At 38.4% G+C, this 18,618-nt stretch overlaps 1 protein-coding gene across 5 annotated transcripts in view; it reads right to left on the reverse strand.

Moving 5' to 3' along the window:
- Positions 1-18,618, reverse strand: part of PIEZO2 (piezo type mechanosensitive ion channel component 2) — a 344,750-nt gene that overhangs the window by 212,069 nt on the left and 114,063 nt on the right. For all 5 annotated transcript variants that reach the window (XM_082354794.1, XM_082354793.1, XM_082354795.1 and 2 more), the window contains exon 3: positions 4,625-4,750. In XM_082354794.1, coding sequence (XP_082210920.1) covers positions 4,625-4,750 — 126 coding nt within the window. The remainder of the gene's footprint in view (positions 1-4,624; positions 4,751-18,618) is intronic.

An 18,618-nucleotide genomic window follows, 5' to 3' on the forward strand; every position in this document is an offset into this window, starting at 1 on the left:
AGGAATAAGATGAGTCCCGGTCTCCAGCCGGATCCAGCCTGGAAGAGGGTGGCCACTCATCTCCTCAGGCCCTGCCTGCACAGCCCGACCCACCCTAAGTGGAATGGGGTGATGTGTATGGAGTGCCCTACTCAAAGGATATTGGAGCCAATTTGTAACAAGAAAAAAGGAGTCATTAATCGGAAAAGGGATACAGTGACCCTATACTAGGTGCTCTATACGTAGTAGCTACTATCACCGCAAATCTTCCCTTCATAGTTTTGAGCTCAAAAGTTTCTTTCAATCAACAGCCTGCTTCGGCACAGCCCCAGCATGCAGACTGGCCCTGCAATTCCACCAAAAGCGCCACAGGTCCGCCACTGAGGTGAACAGACTACTTCTATGGGCTCTGTAGTGACATAATTGAAGCCAGGTTTACATTGATTGAAACAGTATAGTTTTGACAGAATGAAAATATTTTAGTAAGCGGCACAACACGTTTGAGGAAAATTCACAGAGGTGCCCCTGCCCCATGGATTTCCTCACTTACCTGTGAAAGCACCGTTTTGGAAGTGAAGGGGGAGGGGTGGTAGGGTCCCCTTCTGCACAATAGCATCTTTAACAAATGCGCCAGCTGGTCAAGCACTAACTGGGTTGATTTGAAACAGCATTTACTACTGCCAGTGACTATTCACAGGGCTCTGGGGGGAAAGAACTTTCAATGGCTCAATGTTTATAAATGCTACTGCTGTCCCCCAAACACACATCTCAGATTCCTGAGGGATCCTGGGAGCTTTTGCCAGAACTTGGGTGAGGGTATATGAGTTTTAAACGGGGAGAGGAGTCGTTAGGGAATCCAAATTAAACTCATATAAATGAGCGCTTGGTGGTTTGGAGTCTGAAGACCACTTGAGTAAGATGAGGAACCCGGACCTGTCTGGATTCCTTCATTTTAATTTGACAAAGTCTCACAGACAGAGAAAGCATTCAGAAGGCACAACACAGCCGGCCAGGCACTTTGTGTCTTTTTATTTGAAGTTTTGCTACTTTACCTCTACAGATGCCAAAAAAAAAAAAAAAAGGCTAAACTTCAAATGTGGGATATCAAAATAGCGGAGTTTGTGTTTACAACTCGGATGGTGTAATCAAAACTCCAAATGCTGGAGAAACAATAACACGAGTGAGGCGAAGTCAGCCAGAAATGAAAAGTCAGTGTTTCCATTACCACGCAGACGGGGTTTTTCAAGAGTTTATATAACTTGATCGTTAAAAAATGCTCCAGGCTGAAAACGTGGTTTGTGTCAATCTTGGACTAAACTAGTTTGCAAAACTCAAGTTTGTTTGCTCTGCTTTTTTATCCCTTTTCAAGAATGTATTGCTTTGAAACACTGCACATGAAGCTGAACCAAAAAAATATGTAGACCTTGTGAGCCAATGCTGTTGCAGCATCACCCGTTTTTTAGAAGAAATTGATGATTTCTCTATGTAGACTCACCTTCAAGGTGCCTATGGCACTCAAATCCCTTTTCTAACTCATTCTTTTGCATCTCCCTTCTCTGCGGTGACTTCAAAAATATTGGAACTTCACATTGGAACGTTCACTTTTGTGGAAATAAATTTCAAATTGGAATTTAACTTGTTAGGAATAAAGTTTACTGTTATGATTTTCATTATATTGGCTCGGGTGGAACACAATAGAGCTTTTATATGGGGACGTCAAAAAGGAAGGAAGGCAGTACAATAGACTTAGATGTGTTCAAGACACATCGCCATGAAGAGGGTAGTGGAGGGAAGCTGTGCATGAATAAAATGATCTAGGGAAACACAGTGTGTGGAAGCCCACATATTTGGCTGGGAGGTTAGGAAAGGCAGGTCTAGCTCTCCAAGATTGGGTTGCAAGAAATGACCAGGAAGAGGCATGTCAAGAGGCCAGATCTGACTGGTCTCCATCCTCCACAACTGAGGAAGACAGACCTCTTCATCTTCCATCCAAAGGGTCTAAGTAATATGGATTCTTGCCTGGGAAGGAGCAGATAACTCAAGAATGAGCTTCTGTGTGTGTGCATATGTGGTGTGATTTGTGTGTGTGTGTGTGTGTGTGTGTGTGGTGTGTCTGCATGTGTGTGGTGTGTGCATATGTGGGGTGTGTTTATGTGTGTGCATGGTGTGTGTGTGGTGTGTACATGTGTGTGTGTTGTGTGTCTGCATGTGTGTGGTGTTTGCATATGTGGTGCGTGTGTAAGCATGTGGTGTGTGTGTGTGTGTGTGTGTGTGTGTGTGTACTTTAAGTTTGTATGTCTTTCTGTCTCTGCCTATGCCTTATAGGAGAGACCCCACAGTACATTCGTTTGTAAATGTGGAAAATGGAAAACGGTTTAACATTTCACATTACATTTTTTGCTTTCACCTTTATAGAATTATTGAAAATGTTATTTCGAATAAAAATAGAAAGACATAGACTGTGGATTGGAAGAAACGATGTGCTCACACCCTAATTTAGGCCCCCTCCAGCACAGTCCTTTCCACGGCATCACTCAGCACCTAAAAGTATCTGCAGACACTGGCAAGCTGTATGTTTATAAGCTCAAATTTGAAAAATCTGATGAGTTGTAATATATTCTGTGATGAAATACTTTCAGTGATAAAGAGAACTCATTATTCATGAAATAGTCTTTTTTTAAAACAAAAGATAATATTTTATTTTCTACATTGCAGTGGTCTGAATTATTACTCAAGAGAAAGTAAGTAAAATTTTGACATCAAAACATTATTATATATATAACATTATATAATTGGGTATGGAATCTCATCTGGATGTGATGCATCAAATAATTTTTCCATGTTCTCCCTCTTATACCTACCTATCTATTTTTCTTCAAATTCAGCTTTCATTTTTGGGAAGGTGGCAAGCTTTCAGACAACACTTATGGTTAAAAATCCTTCCTTCTGGCCCTAGGAATGCCTGATTAAGAACTACCCAAATTTTTGATTAAGAAGCAATACAAACTATCATTGCTAACATTTCTACTAAGTCCAAAGAGACTTGAATCTGGCCAAATGTAATAAATCCTTTTTATCATTATAATAATATAACTTAAGTATCATTATTTAAACATTTTATTTTATCAAGTTTTTAATAATGATGTGACTTTTATCAAGCATTAAAACCCCATCTTAACAATGGAATATTATTCAGCCATGAAAAGGAATGAAGTCCTAACACAGGCTACAACATGGATGAAATTTGCAAACATTATGCTGAGTGAAAGAAGCTGGATACAAAAGGTCACATATCACTTAATTCTGTTTGGATGAAATGTCCAGAGCAGGTATATCTACTAGAGGCAGAAAGTAAATTAGTGGTTGCGTAGGGATGCATGGAGAGGGAAAGAAGAATAACTTCATGGGTGCAGGGTTTCTTTCTGGGGTGATGAAAGGGTTTTGGAATTAGATAGTGGTGATGGTTGCACAACCCAAAAACCACTGAACTGTGTTCCTTAAATGGGTGAACTTTATGGTATATGAATTATATCTCAATTAAAAAAATAATAACCATATCTTAAATCATCAGATCTTAAATCAAGAATCATTTTGATAGGCACTATTATCCAAGGAACTCAGCACTCAATAAAATGGACAGAATGAATGCTCACTTTAGTTCTGTAAAGTTTAGCTCTCTAAAAGTTACACCGTGAGGTATAGTGAATAATTTATGACTACGGATTTTACTAAAGAATCTCTCACTACATTTATGTTAATACTATTTGATCCATGAAGAATTTTGATCTGGCCTTTATTTTACAGGGAATGGTTGGTTTGCTTCATTTCACTTGTGCTAGCACTTATGAAAGATCAGGAAATTTCAAACCTACAAACGGGTTCCTCAGTGAAAAACTGACCATTTAAAAACTATTATTTTAGTCTATTTCAAATATTCACTTAAAACATGTGGATTGTATTCCATCTACTTGAAATGCTTCTGTTTTTTTCAAATGACAATCACACATTCTACAAAAATGGAAGTAGAATTTATCCAATGGTAGGTTAATTCTGGAAAGATGATCCTACCTAGATAAAGCATATATGTGTCGACGTTTTCAGATCAAAACCTCAAAATATAATGTGTATAAGATATATCATTTCCTTATGAATAGCAAAAAAACCTCCCAGTTTTAAAAAGAAACTATCTGTGTCATTCACATTTTTCCCATAAAGATATACAAAATCTTACATTATGCTTTACAATAAGCCTGAAGTCACTGTAGTATTTATTTGACGTTTATACTCTTATTTATCATGTTAGATATTGTACATGTCTCATCTCACCAGCCATAGTGGAGGCTCCAGGGTCTGTACGTAAATCTTGATTTTTTTTTAGACTACACCCAAGCATAATGTCTTACATACCGATCACAGTTTAATATCTAATATATGTTGAAGATGCATGAATTAAGTTGTTCACATTACCCCATTGTCTAGGTATATAAATTTCTTGGAATGTATTTATAGTGTATTAGATTGACAAATGGCCAAAAATTGCCACGAATTTTGTAATGTCATCATTGCCTAGGTTTCTATAAGCGTTATGACACATAGCTTTGTTATTCACGTACGTAATATTTTAAAAAGCCACCATCATACTCACAGTTGTAACCAGGTGCAATGCGGTGCTGTGCCTCCAGACTTGCCAACGTGATGTGGAAAATTATATGCAGCAACAGGAAGGAAAAACTGGTGAAGCACAGAGACTTTAACAACCGTCCTGTGTGTCCTGGGAAGAAAAACACAGAGATTATGAGCGATCCTGAGATGACCACACTCATTCTGACCTTCGTACCAGTCCACATAGAACACGTTTCTACATAAACTATTGCGTAGACTGACTCAAAAGAATATGAAGTGTAACAATGACTCTCTTAATTATTAGTCTAAAGCTAAAAGCATCTTATTCCCTTTGTAAAATTATATAATTAACACTGATTAAAAATGCGACATGAAAGAAAGATGCTTTCCTATGTATCACAGGATATGTTACCACAAAACGGAACCACTAGAAAGCCTCTGGTCCAGAAAGTTTTATAAGGGAGTTCTGCCAACTTTGATGAAACAGATAATCCCTGCCTTGTAAAAATAGTTCCAGAGAGTAGGAAAAGAAGGAAAGTTGCTTAAAACATTTTACAATTTAGAGTAAGTTTAATTTCAAAATTAAATAAAGCTAGAAGAAGAAAGGAATCTATAAGCCCATTTTACTTATGAATATAGACACAAATTATTTGAAAAACATACTTGCTCACTAACTGAAATAGCAAGGTAAAATGCAATACATCACAATAAGCTAGTATTTATTGCAGAAAAAGAAATGTGGCTTAATAGTAACAAATCTGTAAGGATAAGTCATACACTGGTAGGCTGATATGATAATTTTCTTAATGGATATGGAATAAGAATCTCATTAAGTTCAAAATCTATTTATGGTAAAATAATACAACACTCAGAAAACTAGGAATAGAAGGAAATATCGTTAAGATAATAAAGAATTGGGACTTCCCTGGTGGCGCAGTTGTTAAGGATCTGCCTGCCAATGCAGGGTACACAGGTTCGATCTCTGGTTCGGGAAGATCCCACATGCCGCGGAGCAGCTAAGCCCGTGCACCACAACTACTGAGCCTGCACTCTAGAGCCCACGAACCACAACTACTGAGCCCACACACCGCAACTACTGAAGCCCACGCGCCTAGAGCCCGTGTTCTGCAACAAAGAGAAGCCACTGCAATGAGAAGCCCGCGCACCGCAACGAAGAGTAGCCCCTGCTCACCGCAACTAAAGAAAGCCCACGCACAGCAATGAAGACACAATGCAGCCAAAAAAGAAAAAGAAAAAGATAATAAAGAATTTACGCCATAACTAAAGCAAATATCCTGTTTATGGTGGAATTTTAGACACAGTCGTATTAATATCAGAGAACCATCAAGGACACTTGATACCCTTGCCACTTATATCACTGGTTGTACTGGCCAGTGTTATAAGGTAAGAAAAAGAAAGAAGAGTTGTAATAACTAGAATTATCTGCAGATAATACGATCAAATGGAATTATTTGCAGATGACATCATCATCAATATAGAATGTCAAACAATCCACAGACCAACTATTAGAAAAAAATACACAAAAATGATTCAGATGCAATATCATCTTGCAAAAATAAATATAGCTCCTCTGCGTTGGCAATAATCAGATAGAAAACAAGATACAACTTAAATTAGCAACCAAAACTGTATTGTAAATGGTTTTGTCAATGTGTCAGTCTAATCAAACATCTGAACAGATTAAAGTCTGTAATGAACTGACTTTACTAAATAAAGATATTTTCCGTGATGATCTGGGCAGGCTGATTCAATCAGCTGGAAGTCCTGAAAAGAACAAGTAATTACCCTAAAAATTGAAGCTTAAAGGTCTAAAATGTCATAAACATAAATACAAATATAACTAAAATGTCTCATTTTGTCTCACTTTTGATTTATGAGTTTAGCCAAGGGTTTGTCAATTCTGTCGATCTTTTCAAAGAACCAACTTTTGGTTTTGTTGATTCTCACTATTGTTTTTCTATTCTCTGTTTCATTTAGCTCTGTTCTCATCTCTGTTGCTTCCTTCATTCTGCTAGTTTGCAGTTTAGTTTGCCCTTCTCCTTCTAGCTCCTTAAGGTGTAAATCTAGGGTATTGATTTGAGATCATTCTTTTTTGATACAGTTGTTTACAGCTATAAATTCCCCTGTGATCACTGCTTTCGCTGCATCCAGTAAGTTTTGGTATGTTATGTTTTGTTTCCATTTGTCTCTAAGTATTCTTTAATTGCCCTTGTGATTAGCTCTTTGACCCACTGGTGCCTAAGAATGCATTGTTTAATTTCCATATTTCCAATTCTCCTTCTGTTATTAATGTCTTAGTTTCTTTCTATTGTACTTTGAGAAGATACTTTATATGCTTTCAATCTTTTCAAATTTCTTGAGAATTTTTCCATGGTCTAACATATGGTCTATCCTGGAGCATGTTCCATGTAAACTTGAGAAGAATAGGTATCCTCCTGTTGCTGAGTGAAGAATTTCATATTTATCTGTTAGGTCTAGTTGGTTTATAGTTTTGTTCAAGTCTTCTTTTTCCTTATCATTCTTCTATTTAGATGTTCTTTCCAGTATTGAAAGTGGGCTACTGAAGTATCCAATTATTATTGTAGAATTGTCTATTTCTCCCTTCAAGTCTGCCAATGTTTGATTCATATATTTTGGGGCTCTGTTGTTTGCTGAGTATATGTTTATAATTGTTACATCTTCTTGAACTGACCTTTTATCAATATATGATGTCCTTCTTTGTAACAGTTTTTTACTTAAAATACATTTTGTCTAATATTAATGCAGCCACCTCAGCACTTTTTTGGTTATTATTCGCATAGAATATCTTTTTCCATCCCTTCACTTTCAACCAACTTTGTCTTCGGATTTTAAGTAAATCTCCTGTAGACAACATATAATTGGGTCATGTTTTATTATACATTCTACTCCTTTTACCTTTCATTGGAGAGTTTAATCCAATTATATTAAAATAACTACTGATAAGGATACATTTTTGTCATTTTGCTATTTTTTTCCTGTATGTCATACATTTTTTCCCCCTCATTTCCTCTGTTACTTCTTTCTTTTGTGTTTTTGAAGGATAAAGTTGCCTAATATAAGATTCTTTTTTTAAAACATAGAAAACTTAATTAGTTGATTAATTTTTTACATTGTATATACTCTTTTTAAGATTCCATTACAGGTTATTACAAGATAGTACTGAATATAGTTCCCTGTGCTATACAGTAGGACCTTGTTGTATCTATCCTATTCCAACCCCATAACTTCTTGCTAACTAATAATAAGACTGAATTAATTAGTTGGAGTGTAATACCATCAGATATATACTCTTTCAAAACCTTTTTTTCCCTCCTGATCCTGCTTCCAAAGACTGTCCTGGTTGCAAAGCTGCTGCTGCCCTGAAGGCATCTAAAGTCTCCTCCACCCCGTTCTATCTCTCTGACCAGAGGAACTGGGGGAAGGGGTCCCAAGAGCTAAAGACTAAAGGGGAAATCTTGGTGAGAAGAGACCCAGAGGGGGATCCTCTAATTCTGTTATAAACCAGTACAAGTCCTGGTCTCACCCTCAAGCTACACATGTGTGGAACAGACCCAAAAGAGCTTTCAGAACTGAACTACGATACAAAGAACCACACAGGTCCCAGACCAACCCCTGAGGGGTACGTGCACAAAGCAGACCCAAATAGAAAAGCAAAGGTTTGAGAACTGAACTGACATTGGAACCACCAGCCACAGAAAGTGAGACAAAGCTTGTGAGCTGAAACCAACCAGATTGCCTGCTAAAACACAGAAACAAAGGGGAAAAAAAATCAACATTATCCAGAGGATTTTAAGATGACCCAATGATTCATAACACAATATTCAAAATGACCAGGATATAATTCCAAATTACTTGGCATAGAAAACACCAGGAAAATCTGACCAATTCTCAAGAGAAAAGACAATGAAGTCAACCTTGAAATTACCCAGATGTTGGAATTATTAGAAAATGACTTTAAAACAACCCTTACAACCACACTCCATGAGGTCAAGGTAAATAATCTTAAAATGGAGAGCTCGAAGCTGTCAGCATAGAAATAGAAAAAGAAACGAGCAAGAAATAAAAAATTTAGAATTGAAAAAATACAATATCTGAAATTTAAAATTCACTTGATGGACTCAATAGTGGAATAGAGATGACAAAGAAATGAGCCAGTAACTTGAAGAGATTAACAGAAATTATGGACTTGGACTCTCAGAGGGCTAAAGATTGAAAAAATTCATCGGCTCTCAGGTCTGAGATCAAAGGATCAAGGCCATCGTTTGTGTCATTTATGTCATTAGACTTACCGAAAGAGAGGAAAGAGAGAGTGGTCCAGAAAAATATTTGGATGATAGCTAAAAATTCCCCAAATTTGTTTAAGACATAATTTACACACTCAATACGCTCAGCAAACCTAAAAAGGATGAACTTGAAGAAACCACAAGAGACTCAGAATAACCAACCGGCTGGAAATCTAACATAAAGAAAAACTCCAAAAGCAGAGAGAGAATGTCACATTACACACAGGGGGACAACTCTGAATTACCACATATTTTTCATCACAAATGGTGAAGACCAGAATAGCTGGAAAAACATCTTTAAAGTTATGAAAGGAAAGAACTATGAACCCAGGATTCTATATCCTGTGAAAACATCCTTCAGGAATGAAGACAAAAAGAAGACATTTTCAGATTAAGGAAAACTGAGAGTATTTGTCACCAGGAGATCTGCTCTAAAAGAAATGCTAACATAGCTTGTTCAGGCTGAAAGGGAATGATACTAAAGGAAAACGTGGAACTTCAGTCATGAATAGGAGCGACAGAAATGGGTAAAAAGATATTTGTTTTCATACACACATACACACACACACTCACACTCACATACACACACCCCTAATTACAGCCATGCTCCAATTAATTCATGGCATTTCTAGAAATGATCTCTTTTTCTGGTTTTGGAAGTATTTTGTGTGCACAGAAATAATTGAGGGTATTATGTTGCCCATGTGTTTTGAGTAGTCAGTCTAATTTACACAAGAAATACGAATTATCCAAGGATATGTCACGTAATAAATAATCACTCATAATTAGAAACATAAGAAAATGGGGCATATATTTAAAAGACTTAAAAATATATATGCTAACTTCAAGATGATTTCCGAAAGTAACGCAGATAGCAGATTCACAAAATAGGCAATTTATGGCCAGCATGACACAGGACCAAACTGCATACTTATATACTATTTTTCTCTGGTTATTAAGCAGAAGAAATTCAATATTAACAGAAAGAATAAATAACAAGGAGAAAAAGTAGAGATTTTTCAATCAATTTTAATTTGGGTTTTATTCATTGACTTTGTTTATCTGTAATATATTTCCTCAAATAGAGTTTAAAAAAAGAAAATACTACTGTTACTCTGTAGATTACATCCAGGAACTGGGATTTAAACATAGGTATAAATCTAACTCTTTATTTATAATACTTTTGAAGGTATTCAAAGGCTATTTTTTGAGGTTTTTTTTTATACAGAATTTTATTTTTTTTATACAGTTTTATAAAATTAGTTTTATACAACTAATTTTCTTATTAGTTATCAATTTTATACATATTGGTGTATATATACGTCAATCCCAATCTCCCAATTCATCCCATTACCACCACCCCCAACCCTGCTTTCACCACTTGGTGTCCATACGTTTGTCCTCTACACCTGTGTCTCTATTTCTGCCTTGAAAACTGGTTCATCTGTACCATTTTTCTAGATTCCACATATATGCATTAATATACGATATTTGTTTTTCTCTTTCTGACTTACTTCACTCTGTATGACTGTCTCTAGGTCCATCCACGTCTCTACAAATAACCCAATTTCCTTCCTTTGTATGGCTGAGTAATATTCCATTATATATATATGTGCCACATCTTCTTTATCCATTCGTCTGTCAATGGGCATTTAGGTTGCTTCCATGACCTGGCTATTGTAAATAGTGCTACAATGAACATTGGGGTGCATGTGTCTTTTTGAATTATGGTTTTCTCTGGGTATATGCCCAGTAGTGGGATTGCTGGGTCATATGGTAATTCCATTTTTAGTTGTTTTTAAGGAACCTCCATACTGTTCTCCACAGTGGCTGTATCAATTTACATTCCCACCAACAGTGCAAGAGGGTTCACTTTTCTCCACACCCTCTCCAGCATTTGTTGTTTGTAGATTTTCTGATGATACCCATTCTAACTGGTGTGAGGTGATACCTCACTGTACTTTTGATTTGCATTTCTCTAATAATTAGTGATGTTGAGCAGCTTTTCATGTGCCTCTTGGCCATCTTTATGTCTTCTTTGGAGAAATGTCTATTTAGGTCTTCTGCCCATTTTTGGATTGGGTTGTTTGTTTTTTTAATATTGAGCTGCATGAGCTGTCTATATATTTTGGAGATTAATCTTCTGTCCACTGATTCATTTGCAAATATTTTCTCCCATTCTGAGGGTGGTCTTTTCGTCTTGTTTATAGTTTCCTTTGCTGTGTGAAAGCTTTTAAGTTTCATTAGGTCCCATTTGTTTATTTTTGTTTTTATTTCCATTACTCTAGGAGGTGGGTCAAAAAAGATCTTATTGTGATTTATGTCAAAGAGTGTTCTTCCCATGTTTTCCTCTAAGAGTTTTATAGTGTCCAGTCTTACATTTAGGTCTTTAATCCATTTTGAGTTTATTTTTTGTATGGTGTTAGGGAGTGTTCTAATTTCATTCTTTTACATGTAGCTGTCCAGTTTTCCCAGCACCACTTATTGAAGAGACTGTCTTTTCTCCATTGTATATCCTTGCCTCCTTTGTCATAGATTACTTGACCATAGGTGCATGGGTTTACCTCTGGGCTTTCTATCTTGTTCCATTGATCTATGTTTCTGTTTTTGTGCCAGTACCATATTGTCTTGGTTACTGTAGCTTTGTAGTATAGTCTGAAGTCAGGGAGCCTGATTACTCCAGCTCTGTTTTTTTCCCCCCATATTGCTTTGGCTATTCGGGGTCTTTTGTGTCTCCATACAAATTTTAAGATTTTTTGTTCTAGTTCTGTAAAAAATGCCACTGGTAATTTGATAGGGATTGCACTGAATCTGTAGATTGCTTTGGGTAGTTTAGTCATTTTGACAATATTGATTCTTCCAATCCAAGAACATGGTATATCTTTCCATCTGCTTGTGTCAGCTTTGATTTCTTTCATTAGTGTCTTATAGTTTTCTGAGTACAAGTCTTTTACCTCCTTAGGTAGATTTATTCCTAGATATTTTACTTTTTTTGTTGCAATGGTGAATGGGATTGTTTCCTTAATTTCCCTTTCTGATCTTTCGTTGTTAGTGTATAGGAATGCAAGAGAGTTCTGTGCATTAATTTTGTATCCTGCAACTTTACCAAATTCATTGATTAGCTCTAGTAGTTTTCTGGTGGCATCTTTAGGATTCTCTTTGTATAGTACTGTGTCATCAGCAAACAGTGACAGTTTTACTTCTTTTTTTTCCAATTTATGTTCATTTTATTTCTTTTTCTTCTCTGATTGCCATGGCTAGGACTTCCAAAACTATGTTGAATAACAGCAGCAAGTGGACATCGTTGTCTTGTTCCTGATCTTAAAGGAAATGCTTTCAGTTTTTCACCATTGAGAATGATGTTTTCTGTGGGTTTGTCGTATATCGCCTATACTATGTTGAGGTAGGTTCCCTCTATGCCCACTTTCTGGAGAGTTTTTATCATAAATGGGTGCTGAATTTTGTCAAAAGCTTTTCTTGCATCTATTGAGATGATCATATGGTTTTTATTCTTCAATTTGTTAATATGGTGTATCACATTGATTGATTTGCATATACTGAAGAATCCTTGCATCCCTGGGATAAATCTCACTTGATCATGGTGTATGATCCTTTTAATGTGTTGTTGGATTCTGTTTGCTAGTATTTTGTTGAGGATTTTTGCATCTATATTCATCAGTGACATTGGCCTGTAATTTTCTTTTTTTGTAGTATCTTTGTCTGCTTTTGGTGTCAGGGTGATGGTGGCCTTGTAGAATGAGTTTGGGAGTGTTCCTTCTTCTGCAATTTTTTGGAAGAGCTTGAGAAGGATAGGTGCTAGCTCTTCTCTAAATGTTTGATATAATTTGCCTGTGAAGCCATCTGGTCTTGGACTTTTGTTTGTTGGAAGGTTTTTAATCACAGTTTCAATTTCATTACTTGTGATTGATCTGTTCATATTTTCTATTTCTTCCTGGTTCAGTCTTGGAAGGTTATACCTTTCTAAGAATTTGTCCATTTCTTCCAGGTTGTCCATTTTATTGGCATAGAGTTGCTTGTAGTAGTCTCTTACGGTGCTTTGTGTTTCTGCGGTGTCCATTGTAACTTCTCCTTTTTCATTTCTAATTTTATTGATTTGAATCCTCTCCCTCTTTTTCTTGATGAGTCTGGCTAAGGGTTTATCAATTTTGTTTATCTTCTCAAAGAACGAGCTTTTAGTTTTATTGATCTTTGCTATTGTTTTCTTTGTTTCTATTTCATTTACTTCTGCTCTGATCTTTATGGTTTCTTTCCTTCTGCTAACTTTGGGTTTTGTTTGTTCTTCTTTCTCTAGTTCCTTTAGGTGTAAGTTTAGATTGTTTATTTGAGGTTTTTCTTGTTTCTTGAGGTAGGATTGTATTGCTATAAACTTCCCTCTTAAGCTGCTTTTGCTGCAGCCCATAGGTTTTGGATCGTCATGTTTTCATTGTCATTTGTTTCTAGGTATTTTTTGATTTCCTCTTTGATTTATTCAGTGATCTCTCAGTTATTTAGTAGCGTATTGTTTAGCCTCCATGTGTTTGTGTTTTCTACGTTTTATTCCCCTGTAATTTATTTCTAATCTCATAGCGTTGTGGTCGGAAAAGATGTTTGATATGATTTCAATTTTCTTACATTTACCAAGGCTTGATTTGTGACCCAAGGTGTGATCTACCCTGGAGAATGTTCCTTGTGCACGTGAGAAGTGTAATCTGCTGTTTTTGGATAGAATGTCTATAAATATCAATTAAATCTATCTGGTCTATTGTGTCATTTAAAGCTTGTGTTTCCTTATTAATTTTCTGTCTGTATGATCTGTCCATTGGTGTAAGTGAGGTGTTAAAGTCCCCCACTATGATTGTGTTACTGTCGATTTCCTCTTTTATAGCTGTTAGCATTTGCCTATGTATTGAGGTGCTCCTATGTTGGGTGCATATACATTTATAATTGTTATATGTTCTTCTTGGATTGATCCCTTGATCATTATGTAGTGTCCTTCCTTGTCTCTTGTAACATTCTTTATTTTAAAGTCTATTTTATCTGATATGAGTATGGCTACTCCAGCTTTCTTTTGATTTCCATTTGCATGGAATGTCTTTTTCCATCCCCTCACTTTCAGTCTGTATGTGTCCCTAGGTCTGAAGTGGGTCTCTTGTAGACAGCATATATATGGGTCTTGTTTTTGTATCCATTCAGCCTGTGTCTTTTGGTTGGAGCATTTAATCCATTCACATGTAAGGTAATTATCAATATGTATGTTCCTATTAGCATTTTCTTAATTGTTTTGGGTTTGTTTTTGTAGGTCCTTTTCTTCTCTTGCGTTTCCCACTTAGAGAAGTTCCTTTAGCATTTGTTGTAGAGCTGGTTTGGTGATGCTGAATTCTCTTAGCTTTTGCTTGTCTGTAAAGCTTTTGATTTCTCCATCAAATCTGAATGAGATCCTTGCTGGATAGAGTAATCTTGGTTGCAGGTTCTTCCCTTTCATCACTTTGAATATATCATGCCACTCCCTTCTGGCTTTTAGAGTTTCCGCTGAGAAATCAGCTGTTAACCTTATGGGAGTTCCCTTGTATGTTATCTGTCGTTTTTCCCTTGTTGCTTTTAATAATTTTTCTTTGTCTTTAATTTTTGTCAATTTGATTACTGTGTGTCTCAGCATGTTTCTCTTTGGGTTTATCCTGCTTGGGACTCTCTGTGCTTCCTGGACTTGGGTGGCTATTCCTTTCCCATGTTAGTGAAGTTTTTGACTATAATCTCTTCAAATATTTTCTCCGGTCCTTTCTCTCTCTCTTCTCCTTCTGGGACCCCTATAATGCGAATGTTGGTGCGTTTAATGTTGTCCCAGAGGTCTCTTAGGCTGTCTTCATTTCTTTTCATTCCTTTCTCTTTATTGTGTTACGCAGCAGTGAATTCCACCATTCTGTCTTCCAGGTCACTTACCCGTTCTTCTGCCTCAGTTATTCTGCTATTGATTCCTTCTAGTGTATTTTTCACTTCAGTTATTGTATTGTTCATCTCTGTTCGTTTGTTCTTTAATTCTTCTAGGTCTTTGTTAAACATTTCTTGCATCTTCTCAATCTTTACCTCCATTCTTTTTCCGTGGTCCTGGATCATCTTCACTATCATTATTATGAATTATTTTTCTGGAAGGTTGCCTATCTCCACTTCATTTAATTGTTTTTCTGGGTTTTAATCTTGTTCCTTCATCTGGTACATAGTCCTCTGCCTTTTCATTTTGTCTATCTTTCTGCGAATGTGGTTTTCATTCCACAGGCTGCAGAATTGTAGTTCTTCGTGCTCCTGCTGTCTGCCCTCTGGTGGATGAGGCTATCTAAGAGGCTTGTGCAAGCTTCCTGATGGGAGCGACTGGTGGTGGGCAGAGCTGGGTGTTGCTCTGGTGGGCAGAGCTCAGTAAAACTTTAATCTGCTTGTCTGCTGATGGGTGGGGCTGAGTTCCCTCCCTGTTGGTTGTTTGGTCTGAGGCAACCCAGCACTGGAGGCTACAGGCTCTTTGGTAGGGCTAATGGCAGACTCCGGGAGGGCTCATGCCAAGGAGCACTTCCCAGAACTTCTGCTGCCAGTATCCTTGTCCCCACCATGGGCCACAGTCACCCCCTGCCTCTGCAGGAGAGCCTCTAACACCAGCAGGTAGGTCTGGTTCGGTCTCCTATGGGGTCACTGCTCCTTCCCCCTGGGTCCTGATGCACACAGTACTTTGTGTGTCCTCCAAGAGGCGAGTCTCTGTTTCCCCCAGCCCTGTCAAAGTCCTGCAATCAAATCCCGCTAGTCTTCAAAGTCTGATTCTCTGGGAATTCCTCCTCCTGTTGCTGGACCCCCAGGTTGGGAAGCCTGATGTGGGCTTAGAACCTTCACTCCAGTGGGTGGACTTCTGTGGTATAATTGTTCTCCAGTTTGTGAGTCACCCACCCAGTGGTTATGGGATTTGATTATATTGTGATTGTGCCCCTCCTACCATCTCCTGTGGCTTCTCATTTGTCTTTGGATGTGGGATATCTTTTTTGGTGAGTTCCAGTGTCTTCCTGTCAACGATCATTCAGCAATCAGCCGTGATTCCGGTGCTCTTGCAAGAGGTAGTGAGTACACATTCTTCTACTCCAACATCTTGAACCCTCAGGGGCTGCTGCTTTAGTCAACATTCCCAAACTCTAGCTTTCAAGTGATTTTAAAGGTGACAGTTAATGTGAAAGATCCATGAAGCTATGCATTCCCCTATCCTACCTATTCTCCAAGGAGATCTCTGAGCCTTGTGGTAATATTCTCTGTGGTAAAAATTGAACAGCAAAAAGTTTCATTGATGTGGGTTTATAGATAAGTTAATGAATCAAATACAACCTCTGTATTTATACAGAGTCTGATGAGTTTTTTAATATATTTCAAAGTCTCCTTTAGTCTTCCCCCAAGATACTTTTATTATTTATTTACAATTTAATTAGAAAGGCCTAGTAGAAGCACCATGTAGCCAATATATATGGCATTTAGGAAAAAAAACACCAGCTTGGAAAGCAAGTACTTATATTTAATGAATTTCCCATAATTTTAGGCTCCCAATAGAACAAATGAAAAGCAGGTTGATACATAAAACTGAGTGTTTTCCTTTCTCTTCAAAATGAGGTTAAATACAAACACCTATTAGCTGGAAAGACAGTGCTGGGACTGCAAAATAAACTGAACAGTCAAGCTTTCAGGTTGAGTATGTGAAGTTGTTAATACTCGCCACTTGACTTACAAGAATAGCCATTTCATTGGCATGAAACTAATATAAATGGAAAGAAGAATTACACATCTACTATATATTCTATTTGAAATCTCATTGAGGCCATCATTCCAGCACTGCCCAAAACCCTTCTTTGCTAAAAAGAATGACTCATGGAGAGGCTTTCTGGGAACACTACAAAAGCCAATGGAAGAATACATGACAAGATTATTCCCCCAGAGTTCTTCCCAACTAGACTAGAAGCATCCATGGCATGTCTCCAAGTGGGACTTGGAATTCCCCCTGTGCCCCACCTCTTAATCCTCCCTTGCAAAAGCTCCATTTTCTATTTCCAATTTTGTTACTGGCATATTACTGAAGCCAAAAAAATATTTTTTCCCCTCTCCCTTCCCATTTGGACCTATCATTTATTACCCTGGCTTTTTTTTTTAATACTATTGTAACTAGTTTTTATTAAACTAGCTTTTTTAAAATTTATTTATTTTCCTTATTTATTTTTGGCTGTGTTGGGTCTTTGTTGCTGTGCATGGGCTTTCTCTAGGTACGGCGAGCGGGGGCTACTCTTTGTTGCGGTGCACGGGCTTCTCATTGTAGTGGCTTCTCTTGTTGCGGAGCATGGGCTCTAGGCATGCAGGCTTCAGTAGTTGTGGCACGCGGGCTTAGTAGTTGTGGCACACAGGCTCTAGAGCACAGGCTCAGTAGTTGTGGCGCACGGGTTTAGTTGCTCCGCGGCATGTGGCATCTTCCTGGACCAGGGCTCGAACCCGTGTCCCCTGCATTGGCAGGAGGATTCTTAACCACTGCGCCACCAGGGAAGCCCTACCCTGGCTTTATGTACTATTAATAAGTTTTAAAGTGTAGTAATCGCTTCTAAAAGGTTCCCCACAATGAAGCTGATAGAATCAGGGAGAAGAATGGTGCTCAGGGTGTGGGGATGGTGGCTAAGGGGCCAGGGAAGGGAGTGACGCTGCCCACACCACGTGTCTTCTCCTCCCCTGCTTCCAAATTTACCGCTTGTGACCAGGCCGCATTTCCTCTGCATCTTTCCTTACCACTTTGACCACAGGGACCTCCTTCTGACTCCCACACTGCATAGTGTCTGTATCTGACACTTAGGAATATGTACGTTATAATGTGAGTTTCTATCCTGGGTTGGTTCCCAGGAAACAGGCTCTGAGCCGAGACTGCTGTGCAGACAGTTACTTGGGAGGGCGCTCGGTAAGGACACCAACAGGGGAGTGAAGGGGCAGGGCTGGCCTGGGATGCAGCTCCGGGGGGGCCTCAGCTGGTGCTTGGGGAGCCTGGAGTTGGAATGGCCCTTCACAGTTGTCTAGGATTGAGGCAAGGGGGCTGAGCCGTTGTATCTCACCCACCCCATCACTGACCAGAAATTAGATGTGGGCTGTCCCCACAGATGGGTGTTACTTGCAGCTTCCTACCATTGAAGACAGTCACTGGGGAGGAACTCAGCTGTGGGCAGTCAAGAGTCAACAGTCAGGAATATCCACGGGGGATAAGTGCCACAGTCATGGCCCGCTGGGCCACTGGGCCATCTGGTTCTAGACATTGATGGACCTCGGATAGGTCATAAGCATCCTGAACACAGGGGCTGCTTCCAGCACAGGGAAGGCTTCACAGGAACCTCATGCCTAAATATCTGCAAGGCAAAAGGAGGTCTGAGGGCATGAGGCAGTGGGTCTTCCAACTCCAGAAAACCCTGGGGGCCTGGGGCTTCCAGGTGATAGAGTAGTTCTTACAGTGAGCTACCGTTTTGGCTCTAAACATGTAGAAATCATAGGTAAAATATGAGGCACGTCACCAGAAACACATAACCAGTCACCAGCACAAGATAAATATCTCTAAGGTTAGAAATGGAAGAGAAATGCACAGCTTCGTGCAGGTGGCCTTGAAGCAGACACTGGAGACCAAAGTTGGCTTCCTGATGAGCATTTCATTACA

Source organism: Balaenoptera borealis, assembly GCF_965194805.1.
Source record: "Balaenoptera borealis genome assembly, chromosome: 14".
Lineage (NCBI taxonomy): Eukaryota > Metazoa > Chordata > Mammalia > Artiodactyla > Balaenopteridae > Balaenoptera > Balaenoptera borealis.